This window comes from Zasmidium cellare (genome assembly GCF_010093935.1).
Source record: "Zasmidium cellare ATCC 36951 unplaced genomic scaffold M409scaffold_5, whole genome shotgun sequence".
Classification (NCBI taxonomy): domain Eukaryota; kingdom Fungi; phylum Ascomycota; class Dothideomycetes; order Mycosphaerellales; family Mycosphaerellaceae; genus Zasmidium; species Zasmidium cellare.
In genome coordinates this window covers 489,733-503,955 of record NW_022986949.1, presented here as the reverse complement: position 1 = coordinate 503,955, position 14,223 = coordinate 489,733, and the positions used below count along the sequence as shown (strand labels likewise).

The 14,223-nt window shown below is 53.5% G+C and overlaps 8 protein-coding genes across 8 annotated transcripts; 5 read left to right on the top strand and 3 right to left on the bottom strand.

The window, feature by feature from the left end:
- Window positions 1-29: 29 nt before the first annotated feature.
- Window positions 30-2,203, top strand: M409DRAFT_18474 (uncharacterized protein; the record flags this gene model as incomplete). The annotated part of the gene is made up of 3 exons (XM_033804513.1): window positions 30-148; window positions 220-291; window positions 424-2,203. The coding sequence occupies 3 exons, from the start codon at window positions 30-32 to the stop codon at window positions 2,201-2,203; spliced, it is 1,971 nt and encodes a 656-aa protein (XP_033672247.1).
- Window positions 2,204-2,443: 240 nt separating this feature from the next.
- On the bottom strand, window positions 2,444-3,552 carry M409DRAFT_50810 (uncharacterized protein; the record flags this gene model as incomplete). Its single annotated transcript, XM_033811637.1, has 2 exons — window positions 2,444-2,895; window positions 3,033-3,552. The coding sequence occupies 2 exons, from the start codon at window positions 3,550-3,552 to the stop codon at window positions 2,444-2,446; spliced, it is 972 nt and encodes a 323-aa protein (XP_033672246.1).
- Window positions 3,553-5,031: 1,479 nt separating this feature from the next.
- Window positions 5,032-6,312, top strand: M409DRAFT_18472 (uncharacterized protein; the record flags this gene model as incomplete). Its single annotated transcript, XM_033804512.1, has 5 exons — window positions 5,032-5,213; window positions 5,271-5,289; window positions 5,354-5,514; window positions 5,571-5,750; window positions 5,811-6,312. The coding sequence occupies 5 exons, from the start codon at window positions 5,032-5,034 to the stop codon at window positions 6,310-6,312; spliced, it is 1,044 nt and encodes a 347-aa protein (XP_033672245.1).
- Window positions 6,313-7,018: 706 nt separating this feature from the next.
- Window positions 7,019-7,606, top strand: M409DRAFT_18471 (uncharacterized protein; the record flags this gene model as incomplete). Its single annotated transcript, XM_033804511.1, has 1 exon — window positions 7,019-7,606. The coding sequence occupies one exon, from the start codon at window positions 7,019-7,021 to the stop codon at window positions 7,604-7,606; it is 588 nt and encodes a 195-aa protein (XP_033672244.1).
- Window positions 7,607-8,014: 408 nt separating this feature from the next.
- M409DRAFT_50807 (uncharacterized protein) lies at window positions 8,015-8,563 on the bottom strand (the record flags this gene model as incomplete). The annotated part of the gene is made up of 1 exon (XM_033811636.1): window positions 8,015-8,563. One exon carries the CDS (start codon window positions 8,561-8,563, stop codon window positions 8,015-8,017), a length of 549 nt encoding a protein of 182 aa, XP_033672243.1.
- Window positions 8,564-9,075: 512 nt separating this feature from the next.
- On the top strand, window positions 9,076-9,989 carry M409DRAFT_18469 (uncharacterized protein; the record flags this gene model as incomplete). The annotated part of the gene is made up of 2 exons (XM_033804510.1): window positions 9,076-9,115; window positions 9,166-9,989. The coding sequence occupies 2 exons, from the start codon at window positions 9,076-9,078 to the stop codon at window positions 9,987-9,989; spliced, it is 864 nt and encodes a 287-aa protein (XP_033672242.1).
- Window positions 9,990-10,090: 101 nt separating this feature from the next.
- Window positions 10,091-11,491, bottom strand: M409DRAFT_50805 (uncharacterized protein; the record flags this gene model as incomplete). Its single annotated transcript, XM_033811635.1, has 3 exons — window positions 10,091-10,984; window positions 11,033-11,073; window positions 11,125-11,491. The coding sequence occupies 3 exons, from the start codon at window positions 11,489-11,491 to the stop codon at window positions 10,091-10,093; spliced, it is 1,302 nt and encodes a 433-aa protein (XP_033672241.1).
- Window positions 11,492-11,919: 428 nt separating this feature from the next.
- On the top strand, window positions 11,920-13,730 carry M409DRAFT_63672 (uncharacterized protein; the record flags this gene model as incomplete). The annotated part of the gene is made up of 6 exons (XM_033815705.1): window positions 11,920-12,006; window positions 12,057-12,364; window positions 12,437-12,507; window positions 12,555-12,950; window positions 13,004-13,108; window positions 13,162-13,730. The coding sequence occupies 6 exons, from the start codon at window positions 11,920-11,922 to the stop codon at window positions 13,728-13,730; spliced, it is 1,536 nt and encodes a 511-aa protein (XP_033672240.1).
- Window positions 13,731-14,223: the final 493 nt, after the last annotated feature.

Here is a 14,223-nt window from a genome sequence, read left to right as displayed (position 1 = left end):
ACACCGTGCTTGTTGCTGCTGGTACGACCATGGAGGCGCCCCCGCCACCGCAGGACGGGAATGCCAAAAACATTGTGAGGAGTTGCATTACTTGTGCAAAGGCCAAGGCCAAGTGTGTTAAGAGTGCTGGGGCGGAGAAGTGTGAACGGTGAGATTAGAATGGTTATATTGTGTTTTTGTTTTGTAGATTTTGGTTTACTGATCGATTATGGGGGATAGATGTGCGAGGTTGAATAAAGAGTGTACTTCCAAGGAGCCGGTTTTGAGGAGGAAGAAGATTGTGAAGACGACGTGAGTCTGGCCTTTTATTGTTTTATCCACCTGTGCACGGCTTGCACTGTGTGTCACCCCTGGCCACATCCACGGGACCGGGACTCATTCGCATCACTTTCTTCCCTCCTACAGGAGCTGACTCTCTCCCAGCCGAGCCGCCCAACTCGAGAAGCTCGAGAGCAAGATCGAACATCTCGTCAATACTCTATCCTCTGGTCCTCAACCTTCATACCGGACGAATGAGTATGGGCAGCCGTCGCCGCCCATCTCACAAGTATCCTCTGCTCAGGACAAGGCCGTCGTCGGAACCCGGACCGAGGAAGTCCTCCATAGCCTTTGCCACGATAACAATGGCACCGTGCATACCGACTCGAGCGGGCAACCCACCCCAGCTCTGGCCCCACCTTCTGATATCCCCGTCGCGAGTGCCATCACACTTAGCGAGGCCGAGGTCTTACTGGATCGGTATTGTCGGTTGATGTCCTCTGGTATGCCGTTTGTTGTAGTTTCTCCTGGAGCTACAGCTCAGACTCTCTTCGAGACGAAGCCTGTGCTTCTGCGAGCGATATGTACTGTCGCTAAGTTTCACGATCTGCCTCAACAACAAGCACTCGTGAAGGAGCTGGTGAAGGAGGTTGCTGGCCGAGTACTTGGCGAGAGCGAGAAGTCTATCGACATCATCCAGGCCATCCTCGTCTTCGTGGCTTGGTATCATCCACATGTGTTCTGGAGTCACCAAGTGACCAATCTGCTCCATCTCGCTATCGCTATGTGCATCGACATGGGCATCGATCGATCACCTGGACAGAACCAGGACTTCAAAGCGGCCACGACCAAGGCTGTTCATGGCCCGTGTCTTGCGCAGCGGATACCTACACTTGAAGAGCGAAGATCTCTATTGGGTGTCTTCTATATGACATCGATGTTGTCGTCCTCGTTCAAGAAGATCGACGCCATGCCTTTCACACGCTACATGGACGATTGCCTCAACAGCCTCGAACAAGCACGCGAGCACGACAGCGATCTGTTCCTCGTCCAGATGACCCGCATACAACACGTCATCGAGGCCATACATACTGTTGACAGCCCGACCGCGCCTGCAAGAGTCTACATCAAAGCCTTCCAAGCGGATATCGAACGACTAAAGCGCTCTGACCCCTGCAAAGGCGACAACGTCTTCCTTGTCATGCAATACGTCACCGCCGAGATCCTCATGTGGGAGCTCTCACTCATCGACCTGCAAGAGAACCGCACGAGCTCATTGAGCACCCATCTCGAAGACCTCTATCGCTGCGTCGCAGCAATTCAGTCCTTCCTCGACGTCTGGTACACCATCCCCTCATCAGCTTACTACCTCCTTCCCTTCTCTGTCTTCGGCCAATTCGCCCACGCCTTCATCGTCCTGACCAAACTCGCCTCCCTCGAAGTCGAAGGCTGGGATCTGAAGGCCTTGAACGAACAACTCAACTTCCTCTCCGTCATTCACGAATCCGCTTCAGCCTTCGAAGAAGCCACCCGCTCCACACCCGACGGCATCGCCGTCAACAACGATTCCTTCGGCAAATGGTCCTCCCGCATCCGCTGGATGCGACAAGTCTACGAAAGCAAATTCACCGCCGAAGGCAACGTCAACGCCGCTCTCCGCGAAGAAGCCGAGCGAGCAAGGGAGTGGGACGTCTCAGGGAGTGAAGCTGTGCAACAACAACAGCTCCAGTCACAATCGCAGCAACAATCGCAGTTGCACACCCCGTCATCGGAGAACCCTTCCTCGATGATGAATCCTACGGATGTCTTGAATGCGGACTTCTTCAATTACCTCGATGAGAACTTTTGGCAGAGCTTTGCGACGGACTTTGATTTGAGTTATCCTACTGTGGGTCCGTTGGCGCATGGGGCTGAGGGGCAGAGGTGGTGGCCGAAGGTTGGATGAGGATGAAGGTGTATGGTCCTGTACGATAGGTTTGGGTTGGGATGGGATGGGATAGAGAGGATGAGGTGTACATATACCCTGTGGAGGATGGAACGCCACTCTTGTGAGCTGAGATTAGAAGATATGACGATAATTAATGACCTTTGACTGAAGGGTGGTGGGCCTTGTGTTCACACTTTGTCTACGTTTTCGCGAAGGTACGGGGAGATCGTTATAGACATTCTATACACATCTTCAAGACTACGCAAAAGCAGCAAACCCAACCGCAATCGCCACCACAATCGCAACCCACGATCCCCCGGGAAGGACAGCCGCAGCAGCACCCTCATCGCCCTCCGCATCACTCGCCTGACTCGCCAAATTCTTCGCCTCAACAGGCGCCTCAAGACAAGACAAACTCGTCAGCCTCGACTGCGGAACATCACCTCCATCCTCACTACCATCCACCCTTCCGAACTTGGTCAAAATCGGCACGGCCTGATGCTCGAGGAAATCGATTATCGTCTCTTCGCTAGGGTTCGTGTCGTTGCCGATGCCGCGCAGGGTTTTACTCCAGAGGGAGTCGTCGCAGCAGCTGGCGTTGAAGTTGAGGGTGAAGGCGAGGTTGTGGGTTGAGGGGATCACCGGGTGGCAGTTTGAGGAGGCGTTTTGTTCTGTCGTCGGGGGTTGCGGGGCTAAGGGGACTGTTATGGCTATTGAGAGAGTGTGTCAGCGGTTGGGATATGTGGATGGGACGTGGAGGACTTGCGTGCGAAGCGGATCCGGCCCCATTCGCCGTCTAAGGTCATGGCTGAGCATTCAGTAGGGGGAGACGAGGAATTGAAGGCACCTTGGAGGCGCGAGCAGAGATCCTCTGCGCGCCGGAACGTCGTGTCGCCGATTGCTTCCTCTGCTTGATCCGTCAAGGCTGTCACGCATTTACTCCCGAGCACATCCCCACATGTCCCCGGTTGCTGGTTCGAGGGGAACGAGGCATTCGAATCGACGAAAAACGCCGCGCAGCCGTGGAATCCGTTCACTCCGTCTTCGCTCGACAAGTCTAGATCGGGCGGTGTTCCGAGGTAGTAGTCCTTGACCAGGTTGGGATATGTAGGACCATCCGGGTAGGCCATCACTGCGCCGGTCGTCCATGTTAAGTTCGTGTTGTCGCCGAAAGGGGAGGGGAATTGGACCGAGCCGGCGACGTTGTAGGACCGTTCTTGGACGGTGCAGTTTGAGATGCCCGTATTACAGTCGAAGTCGGCGCAGGAAGCTATGGAGCCGTAGGCGTACTGGCTGTTGGCCGATGTGGCCATCATGGAGAGGAGGATGGAAAGAACTCCAACCGCGGGTGGATTACGAGTTGCCATTGTGATCGAAAGACAGGAGGCCTCTACCAACGCTGGAGACCACCGACCTCGAAGGAAGCCGCCGTCGTTAAGAAAGATCATGGGCTCATACGAGCAGTCACGTAACTCACAACGTCACTTGCCTGGCTATAGCAACAACAACTCCCGCCAAGACAACCGGATGGCTGGCCTTGAAACGACAAGAAAGGTATCCATTCCCTGCGTATAGGGACTTGTTTGTCGGGAATCCACCACGTTGGACCGAGCAGCTAATCAAAGATTCAATAGCAAGTCCGAAAGGATTCTTCGATGTTGGCTGTACTACACTTGGCGCTGAAGCGATGCTTGGCTTCGTCTGGCAGCTGAGTAGAAAGTTGCAAGGTTCGGCACGACGGGAACGTACCAAGACTTCGTAGGACCCACTCCTATGTGGACGTCAGTCGTTCCTTTACTCATGGGTTGTGGTGTCGCGGGATTGGTGCCTTGGGGTTTTTTAATTGCCTGGATGTCCTTGGACGAAGTGGTCGACTTTCAAAGTGTCTTGGATGCTGATGCTGTCGAACGAAACAACGATATTTCTCAAGATCTCGACAGGGCACATGTCAAGGGAGAAGACTTGCATCAGGGGATGACAAACATACTCGCCGGCTCAGCCAACATTCACTCATCCGTCCCGTGTTGGTCCTACCGCTAGCGGCGCTTCGAGGTCTGGGTAGCGTTATGGATGTTGGCATGATCGATGTGTTTGATCGAATACCCACAGCTTCAGCCTCACAACGTGGCCAAACGACCAAACATGCATCTTGGGGCCGTCTCAATCGTCGGTAAGGCTTGTCGGGACTTGCTTAGCAAGAATATGTCAGACATGCCGTGATGAAGTCTCGGATTTGGAGAAGCAACAAGAAGGTTGTTGTTTAGCTTGCGCGCTTGCTTGACAGTATGTCTGCGGAATTGAGAACTGAGAGGACTCTTCGTTCGCTGCCAAAGATCTCAAGGCCCGTCTTCTCTCGGGTAAGTAGAACCCGACCCTTCACGAAGGAACGTCGCTTGACTACTATCCGCGGAAACATTGAACTTAGGTAACGACAGGAACGTTGCCTCCTTTGCAAGGTTCAGACACAAATAACAGTGGATACAGTTGGTCTCCCCTGGTTTCCAACTCCTACCATAGCATTACACAGCGCGGTCGCTTTCCTGAAGTGGATGCTCTCGACGCAAATATGGACGATGCTGTTCATCCATGGTGCAGAACGAAGGAATATTGGCAATATCCGTAGCCTTCGACAACTGTTGGTCTCCACGGCTGGCCGCCTATGCATCCACATGGTTGCGGTAGAACGAGTCTGTGGCGACAACATGGGAAGCGAAGCCTTCAGCTCGAGGAGACGACCGTACGTCGCTAAGACCTGTTCTCTCCTGAAGAATATGGCAGGCAAAGGAGGCGAAGATGTAATATAAGAACGGCCATGTCGTTCAAGGTAAGTTAGACATCAGCTCATCATGGCCACCGCAGTAGGCCTCATTCTTACTGCCATTGGCACAGGACTTTCGTTCGTCTCCATGCTTCAGAGCAACCTCAAGAGCGCCGATTCTGGCAACACTAAAATCACTCTCGCCTGCGGCCAAGTCTCAGACGATGTCAACGACGCCGATTCCATCTCAGGCTCGTTTGACGCCCGCATGTACAACGAGTACGGCTAGCGCGTTGGGGCTCCTGTGATTGATAAATATGTCAATAGGGGTAACACCGCGTACGAGGTCACGTTGAGTACATGCCCTTTTGCCCGTATGTGTTGAACGTGTTGATTGACTGGTCTGTTAGTATACCCATGACAGCGAGTACAGCGGCCAGCAGACGCCTTACATCAAGGTCACGGGCAACAACGATGCAATTTGCATTGCGTGGTTGACTGTGACCTGGGCGGATGGGACTGATTGGGTCTGGTCGGGTGGGTTTGGTCGTGGATGTGGGATTCTTCCATGGTGAGTATTTCCTCATTAACAATATTCTCTATGACAGCGCTGACCATCTGTCGCAGGCACTACAGCGATGCCATTCTCGGCAACATAGCCCATGTAAACGACGAAGGCACCCCACACCGCCCCGACTGCGCCTGGATTGATGGTGATGGTTCCGTCGGTGGCGATACTACTGCCTTCTCTGTCTATCTTCCTCATTTCACTACTGAGAACGACGGCTCCAGTGGAGCGTTAGATGGGTAAGTCAAAGTCAAGTTGTGGGCAACAACAATTCAATCCCAACTGAGCAAATCTTCCAGCGTCTGTGCCAGTCCCGACTTCGCGACCTACCAAAACGATGACGCCGGCGGCATCACCTACTGGGCAGACCCTCCGGCCATCGGCAACACGAACAACTACGACAACGCCAAAATGCACCGCCGTGACGACGCCAACTCTACGGCGGGTATCAGCGCCCATCAAGCCAACGCCAGACCCTCCCAGAGTCTCTACACCTCAGCCGAGAAGAACACCAAGCTCATCAAAAGTGCATGGGCGGTACATTCTGCCATTGACCTGTGCAATGATGACAGGTCTTGGGGCCCGAGCTTTGTGTCCACGACGGAGAACAAGTTCTGTGATATGTCGACCAAGACGCTGTATGACGTCTGCTCGTCGGACAACACTTCAAGTGAGGCTTGCTTCGATGGCGAGACGTTGGCGGTGCGTGGATTGAATAGGAGTGTGGCGTATAATTGGAAGACTGTCGAGAACTGGGGCCCTGAGGTGGCGGATGAGTTGAAGACTGTGCAGCTGTCTTAGATGTGGAGGCAGTGTCTGTTGGTGCTTATAGAGGTTGCGGCCTGGTGAATGTCTTCGCGAGATGGACTTGGATGCGGTTCTTCAACAAGCTGGTCTGAGATCTGGAGTGCGTTCCTGTACAGTTGGTCGATAGATTGAATAGACTAGAATCTTTCTCAACTCCTCCTCGTCCTACGATCAAAATGTGAGATGCACCTTCCAGATGTCGTTATTCCATCAACTCACCGGAGAGCGCGGACAAGTGAGTATGTCTAATAAGTAACACCGAAGTCTCGGCGCGCTCGGCAGGTGTCCGACCCCTAGACAATGCTAGCAAACATTCTCCGAATACAACCTCACCTCACATCACCCCAAACCTCTCCACAATCACGTTTCATCGCCATGCTGCCACCACGTGGTGGCAGGTTGAGACTAGACAAGTCTTGGAAATGGGGCTTTAGTCAACACCGTCGCTATGAGTAATACGCTTCGAGTATCGCGGTTGGTCTTGGTGCCAAGATGTTTCGCCGGGATATTGTGTGTTGACCATGATTCTGAATGTTCCGGAATGGCGTTAGAAGGGCGTTCGAAAGGGATGGATGGCGTGGTGTTTGCGGAGGGGTATATAAGGCAGTGTCGTCGACGTTGGTGGATCTGTCCACACAAGTCAACAACCCGAAAGCAATAGTCACTCACTCAAACGCACTCCTTCGCCACCACCGCAACAATGAAGACCACCACCATCACCGCCCTCCTGGGCCTGACCCTCAGCGTCTCCGCCGCCCCAAGCCTCAAGAAGCGCCTCAACCACCCCGACATCCCCAAGGCCGAGGCCGCCATCGTTCAACAACCCACCGCGGAGACCCTCCCCACCGACCCCCTCGTCTCCGTCTGGCTCGACGGCCCACAAGAGAACCAGACCGCCGCCAACGCCGTCGAGATCTTCGTCACCGGCCCCGCCGTCGACCCCAAGAACGTCTCCAGCGCCGCCATCGGCGACTGGGCCGTCGCCATCCTCGAGCTGTCCGACCAGGTCGGCTCGGAGGCCGCCCCTTCGTCGGAATCTGATCCTGTGGTCACCGTCTGGGCTGAGGGCCCCGTCAACGGCACCAACACGTTGGAGAGCACCGCCGTCGATGTCTTCATCACTCGTCCAGAGACTGATGGCAGCGAGGTCACGACTGGTGATCTCCGCGAGATTGCCGTGGGCATTCTGAAGCTCGCCAAGAAGGCCGAGGTTGGCGAGGCTCCTCGCCCGGGCCCTTATGTTCCTGGCTGGTCGGGCAGCTCGTTCGGCGGTCTCACTGGTGCTTAGAGTGAGTATGCTTCCACTAGTCGTCTTTGGATAGAAGTTCGTTGCTGACGGATCTGCAGTCAATTGTTGCAGGATAGCCGCTGTTGTTGCTCTTGCTCATCGGTGGAACTTAACATGTTGGGAAATGTACTTATATCTGCTACGCCAATGTACGAACGTCGCAAACACCAGCACCTCTCTCACTTTTGACTTCCATACCTTTATTCTGGAGATCCTGATTCAATCGAATTGACACCGTGTGTAGTGCTTTGAACAGACAGTGTCTCTGGTTCCAACCTTGCTGATTAATAAGTCGTACTATATACATTCGTTAAGAGGTCGTAATGGGGTATTGACATGAGGCTCCAAATAGCACACAATCCTGAATCTCACCAATAGTCGAAAAGCTTTTTCACTTCCTCCGCGAAATCAAAGCGAGAAGACGGCCAGAAGACCCATAGCAAGGGTGAAGGCTACTCCGGCGGTGAGGCGATTGCCAGAAGACGAAGAAGTTGTAGCCGCAGCCGCAGACCCTGATGATGAGCTTGTCGTAGACTCGTCGCTGGAGGAGGACGAAGAAGATGGCGATGAGTCTGAACTAGAGGTCGTCTCCGCCGCCATACCGCTCGAAACAGATCCAGATCCCGTCTCGCTGGCTCCTGAACTCGTAGCTGTAATCGTCACACCGGCCAGGTAGCCTGCAGGGTATTTTCCGTCGGAAACGTAGTAGGTATTGCCATCGGCCAGAGTGGTTTGCTGGGCGTTGGCAAAAGAGCTCGTCATGAGGTAGTCGGCGCTGCCGTGGTCGTAGCCAACCCAGTTTGTTTGGCCATTATCCAAGACCTGGCCGACGAGAAGGTACGCTGTTGTGATGGCGCTGCCGGCGGTTGTCTGGACGAAGCTGCGTGTGATGGGGATCATAGCTCCGGCTGAGAAGTCCCCTGAGCCGGAGACCATGGCTGTCGTTGATGAACTCATGTTGCCTTGTTGATCTTGGTGACGCACAGTATCGTGTCTTCTGCAGTGGGTCCTGATGGTGGAAGATGGAATTCTACACAATATGGGCGAAACGCGTCTCTTTGTACCACCAGACAACGTCGCCCAAGGTCACGCTATTGGAACCTTCACGGGTTGCCGCCGCGGACGGTGGCTGGCTTTTAATTTCATGGCCGTTTTGGAGGGCGGATGATCTGTCACACAGCGGTCATTTGGTATGACGTGGTCGGTAATAATTCTACCGCATTCGCATTCTGGCAAAATATTGTGATGATGCATCAACTTCGGTATGGGTGAAGTGGTATCGCAAGAGTTCTCGAGAGGAGATGTCGAGGGCCTCCAATGTTATGCCGTATCTTGCCGAAGCCCTATCTTCGTTGCGGCTTAGTCATGCACGTCGGCCATGAATGCCGACTTCAGTCCTTTCTTGACTGCAAACAACCCAACAAAACGAGAAATTCGGATTGAGACATCAAGAGACACAACAAATCAATATGGCACCTGATCTATTCTCCAAGAAGATCTCCTTCATAGGTCAGTTAGCCCAAAACTCATGAGGCGGTCCAATGACTAACCCAAACCAGGAGGCGGCAACATGGCCGCAGCCATCATCTCTGGCCTACTCGCCAAAGGCTTCGAAAAGAGCAGCATCATGGTCTCCGAGCCATGGGACGTCAACCGCAAGAAGATGGCAGACTTGGGCGTCAAGACTACCACCGACAATGCGGAAGCAGCGACGGTCGCCGATCTGATCATCCTGTCTATCAAGCCCCAGGTCGCCAAGACTGTATGTCAGGAGCTTGCTTCCAAGGCTTTCTCTTCGCAAGGGTCTTCTCTGCCTCTATTGGTGTCTATTGCGGCCGGTATCACGGCTGCGAGTCTGAAGGAATGGTGCACGACTAAGGAGGGCGCGAGCCCGCCGATTGTGCGAGTCATGCCGAATACTCCTGCGCTGCTTGGCGAGGGCGCCAGCGGTGTTTACGCAGGCAGTGATGTGACGTCTGAGCAGAAGGAGCAAGTGAACCAGCTGCTTCAGAGCGTCAGCCACGCCATTGAGTGGGTGGATAAGGAGTCGCTACTGGATGTCGTCACTGGCTTGTCGGGTTCTGGCCCTGCTTACTTCTTCGCCATGGTGGAGCATCTCGTCACTAGTGCGACGAAGCTGGGTCTTTCCGAGGAACAGGCCACACGTTTAGCGACACAGACGTGTTTGGGTGCCGGCAAGATGATGGTTGAGGGGTCAGACCCACCCGCACAGCTGAGGAATAACGTCACGAGCCCGAATGGAACGACGCAAGCCGGTTTGGAGAGCTTCGAAGCTTCAGGGTTTGCTGCGATCGTGGACAAGGCTGTGAAGGCGGCGACTGATAGAGGCGAGGAGCTTGGCCGGGTGCTTGGCTTTCAATAGGAAAGAGCATTGATGCCATGAGTGACGAGTGTGAAAAGTTTGTGGTCCTACGTATTCTTCGCCAACCTTTCTAGAGTGCTACTGACAACTTCATTTTCACTTTATGCAAGCCCAAACCCCATCGCCCTCCTGCCCTCTTCATTCAAAATCCCATTCTCACCCACAAACCCCTCTAACTTCCTCTCATTCGTACAGTTATTGTGCTGGAAGTCCTTCGGCGGCACCCCCTCAAGAAACCCCTCCAACTGCTGCTTGATATACTTCTTGTTTTGTTCAGTCGAAGGCGTCGCAGCGATGTACGCCACAGAAGCTTCATGCACCCCATTATGCTCTACCTCTACAGCATGAGCCATATCTGCATGCCACCAGATCGTGTCACCAGGCTCCATAGGAGGAATCGAGACCATACATTCCTTCAAGCGCAGGTGAGGGTGTGAAGATGGGCTGAGGAATTGGCTATCATCTTTCCATGTCCCTGGGAACCAAGGCGTGTCAGCGTCAAAGGTCCACTTGGAAGCGTCGAGGATGTCGCTGTGGTCTGTGGGTTGTTTGAAGAATGGACGAAGGAGGATGTATGCTATGCTCCACTTTACGTTTGGATATAGCATCAAGCTTCCTTCACCCGGCGCGGCTGGCGAGAAGGCTGTCCAGCCTTGGAAGGCGCGGAAGACGGTTGAGTGTGCGGTCCCTGGGAAGGCTGCTTGGTCTGCATTTTGACGAATGGAGAGATCGTAGTTGTCGAGCTGCTCGGGGTGGCCCGAGAAGACGCTTGAGTAGACTGATTGATATGTAGGATCAGCCCAGCGAGCCATGCTTCCGGCGTCGATGTGTGGACCTAGGCCGTAGAATGGAACACCCGGTGGTCTGATTCTTACTCCGTCGGCGTAGGACAGGGGAGTGCCGACTGCTTCATCGGCGTTGTGCCACCAGCTGTTGAGGATTTGACTTGTCTTTAGAACGTTTGGGTGAGAGCGTGCTGCCATCTGCGAAGGGGACTGCAATACATCAGCTCTTTACACTTCAAACGCATGTATGGCTCTCACGAAGTATAGATTCAAGATGAATGGCGTCTCATTTGGCCAGCCTAAACCAGAAGTCAAAATGAGCAACATCTCACGTCTCGGACACTACGCACCTTTGATAGCCGCCCGATTCAGAGCAACATACTCCTTCAAATCGTGGAACCACCCGTCCGCCTGCTTCCTCGGTACAACACCTTTGATCTTGAAACATCCAACATCCATCATCTTCTGCTTCTCCTCGGGGGAGATTGTCAGAAGGTGCTCATAATCGATCTCTGGAATGTAGCTCGTGCCGGCCTTGGAGATTTCTTGCGTCAGAGTCTCGAGTTCTTTGCACGTCTTCAACCAGCTTTGCGTCAATGCTTCTTCGCCATACTTGTCGATGATCGCTCGTTTGTAGTCGACGAGGTCGTCGCCTTTCTCTGCGTCGGCGAGGGAGAACTCGGGCCAGTTTGGCCATTCTGATAGTTGACCAGGCATATTATGTTCAGTCGACCAGTGTATCTCGATAGATGATACGAATGTCGTGGAGGATGCTCACTTATTGTTGCAACTGAAAAGTGGCGAACATGAGCCTTATCTTCTCCACTGTTGCCCGTCGGCCAACGCCTGCTTCTCAATGCATCTCGGATAAGCACATGCACACCCAGCCACTAAGGCTTGGTACATTACTCGCCATACCGTCGAGCTATCATACAATCGACATGGATCACATCTGGGCCGGAGGATAGGCGACATTGATCTGTGCGTGTACCAGTAGAGGTGGGGAGGAAGCATCTAGCAGAGACGATAGGGGAGATATGATTGCAATGGAGTCGCTGGGGTCGTGTCCCTCAAGAGCACGTTCAAATCCGTAGAACGAGTAGCATTTCTGCTGTCTTCTCTCCTGCTCACCTGTTGTTGCAATGATGCACGCGACATTCCCAGCCTGGATACCACAGCGATCGTCAACCGTGCGAGCATTGTTGATATTGACGTCCATCGTTACCTCTACCGTACGTTGCAATACCACTCTGAACACTGTGCCATTCTGACTCGACCATAGACATTGGGCTACGATGGCTCAATGATGAATGGCCTGAACATTCTGCCCTCCTATACCGACTACTTCGCCCTCAACACGACGACCACAGCCTTGAACACGGCCAGCGTGTGGGTTGGCGGCTGTCTGTGCATTGTGTACTCCAGAGTTCCTGACTGGATTGGCCGGAAATGGGCGTTGTTCTATGGCGCGGTGATCACTATCATTGGCGTCATTCTCCAAGCGGCTGCCCAGAACGTAGGCATGTTTGTCTTTGCGAGATTTCTGACCGGCTTCGGGACGGGAGCCACTGCCATTGCGGTACCCGTGTAGTAAGTCGGTCCCGCTCGTTCGCAAGCAATCCACACTCGATCGTATAGACTGATCTGACTGTTCTCTTGTAGTCTTTCAGAAACACTTCCAGTGAATTACCGAGCCTGGGGACTTGGACTGGTGTATGACGCCTGGTACATCGGCGAGTGTCACATTTGCTCGACCTTGCGGTCTGCTAATCAGTTCTAGGCGGCCTCATTGCTTCTGGGACAACATATGGCACGGCAAACTTCCAATCGACGTGGGCATGGCGGCTGCCATCCTTGCTGCAAGGAGTCTTCAGTGTTCTTTGCATCGTCATGCTGTTCCTGACGCCCGAAAGTCCTCGCTGGTTGCAGAGCAAAGGCAGGACAGATGAGGCAGTCGTTGCACTGGCCCAGACACATTCGAACGGGGTCGTCTCAGACCCGGCAGTCCAGCATCACCTTCGTGAGATCATCGAGACCTTGGAATTTGAGAAGTTTCACAAGCCTCTCGCCATCAAGGCTGTGGTCAGCGATCCAAGTAGTCGGAAGCGTATTTTCCTCGCCGGCACAGTCGCTGTCTGCACCATGCTGAGCGGGAATAACATTGTCTCCTATTACTGTAAGCATCGACCAAACTTGAAACTTGTCGTACTATTTGCTGATTGAGATCAGTGGGAACTATGCTCGACCAGGCCGGCATCACGGACTCGACAACTCAACTCGAGATCAATGTCATCCTGAATGCCTGGTGCCTTTGCGTTGCCATCGGGGGCACATGTAGGTTCTTACCACAACATCTTGGATGGCGCTTTGCTGATCATGGTTGCTAGTCTTGTGTGATAGAATGGGCCGCAAGTCGATGGCGATCCTGTCGACTCTGCTCTGCGCCATCATGATCTTCATCGTAGGAGCACTCACCAAACTGTATGGCACATCGACATACACGCCTGGAGTTTACGGCACAGTTGCCGCCATATTCCTCTTCCAAGGCAGCTACAGCGTAGGCTGGACTCCACTATCTGTGCTCTACCCGCCAGAAGTGTTGAACTACAACATTCGGAGTGTTGGCATGGGTATCTATACCTTCCTTGCCAATGGATCCGGCTTACTGGTCACCTTTGCATTCCCGTTCGCTCTGGATGATATTGGCTGGAAGACGTATATGATCAACGGAGTATGGGACTTTGTGCAGATTGCAGTCGTGTTTTGGACTTGGGTCGAAACGAAGGGCCGGACCTTGGAGCAAATTGACGAGAGTCTGGATGGTCAGAAGGTCGAAGTCATGCATGGCCTGGATCCAGAGAGCCTTGGGGGAAAATCTGGTGTTGGTGGATGGGAGAGTGATGAAGGGAAGAAGAGCAAGTCAGGAGGTGTCGCTGAGGTCACTGCCGTCGGTTGAACTCGGGCCGGCTGGAGGCGAAGCTTCTCATGACCTCACCTGTCTCTATTTTTCTATCGACCGCGAACATCAGAAGTCGACTCTCACGAAACATCATGGTGGCATTTAATACTGTTTCATCATACGATGGAAGATATTTGGCCTCTTTAGCAGACATTGAGCGGCGGCATTCGTCCGCGAGAACGTCCTAGACGCGACGACCTACGACCCCGAATGCCCGGGCGCAAGCATGATTCTCATCCATTTCTCCATCATAGTGCTGATCTCGGGGGATCAATCTTGCAACGAGTTGCCTCTGTGCAGCGAGTGATGACCCTCTGCGCGGAAATGCCTCGACCGATGGTCAAACTCGACACCAAGTGGGCTGGCTACCGACGCCATTGAGCTGGCCAACGCGAAGAGAGTTCAATTCGTCATGGCCAATCCTCTCTCCAATAACCTCTCAAAGTACTTCACTTACCCATACAAGCAAATGCAGACTCTGGAGGCTTTG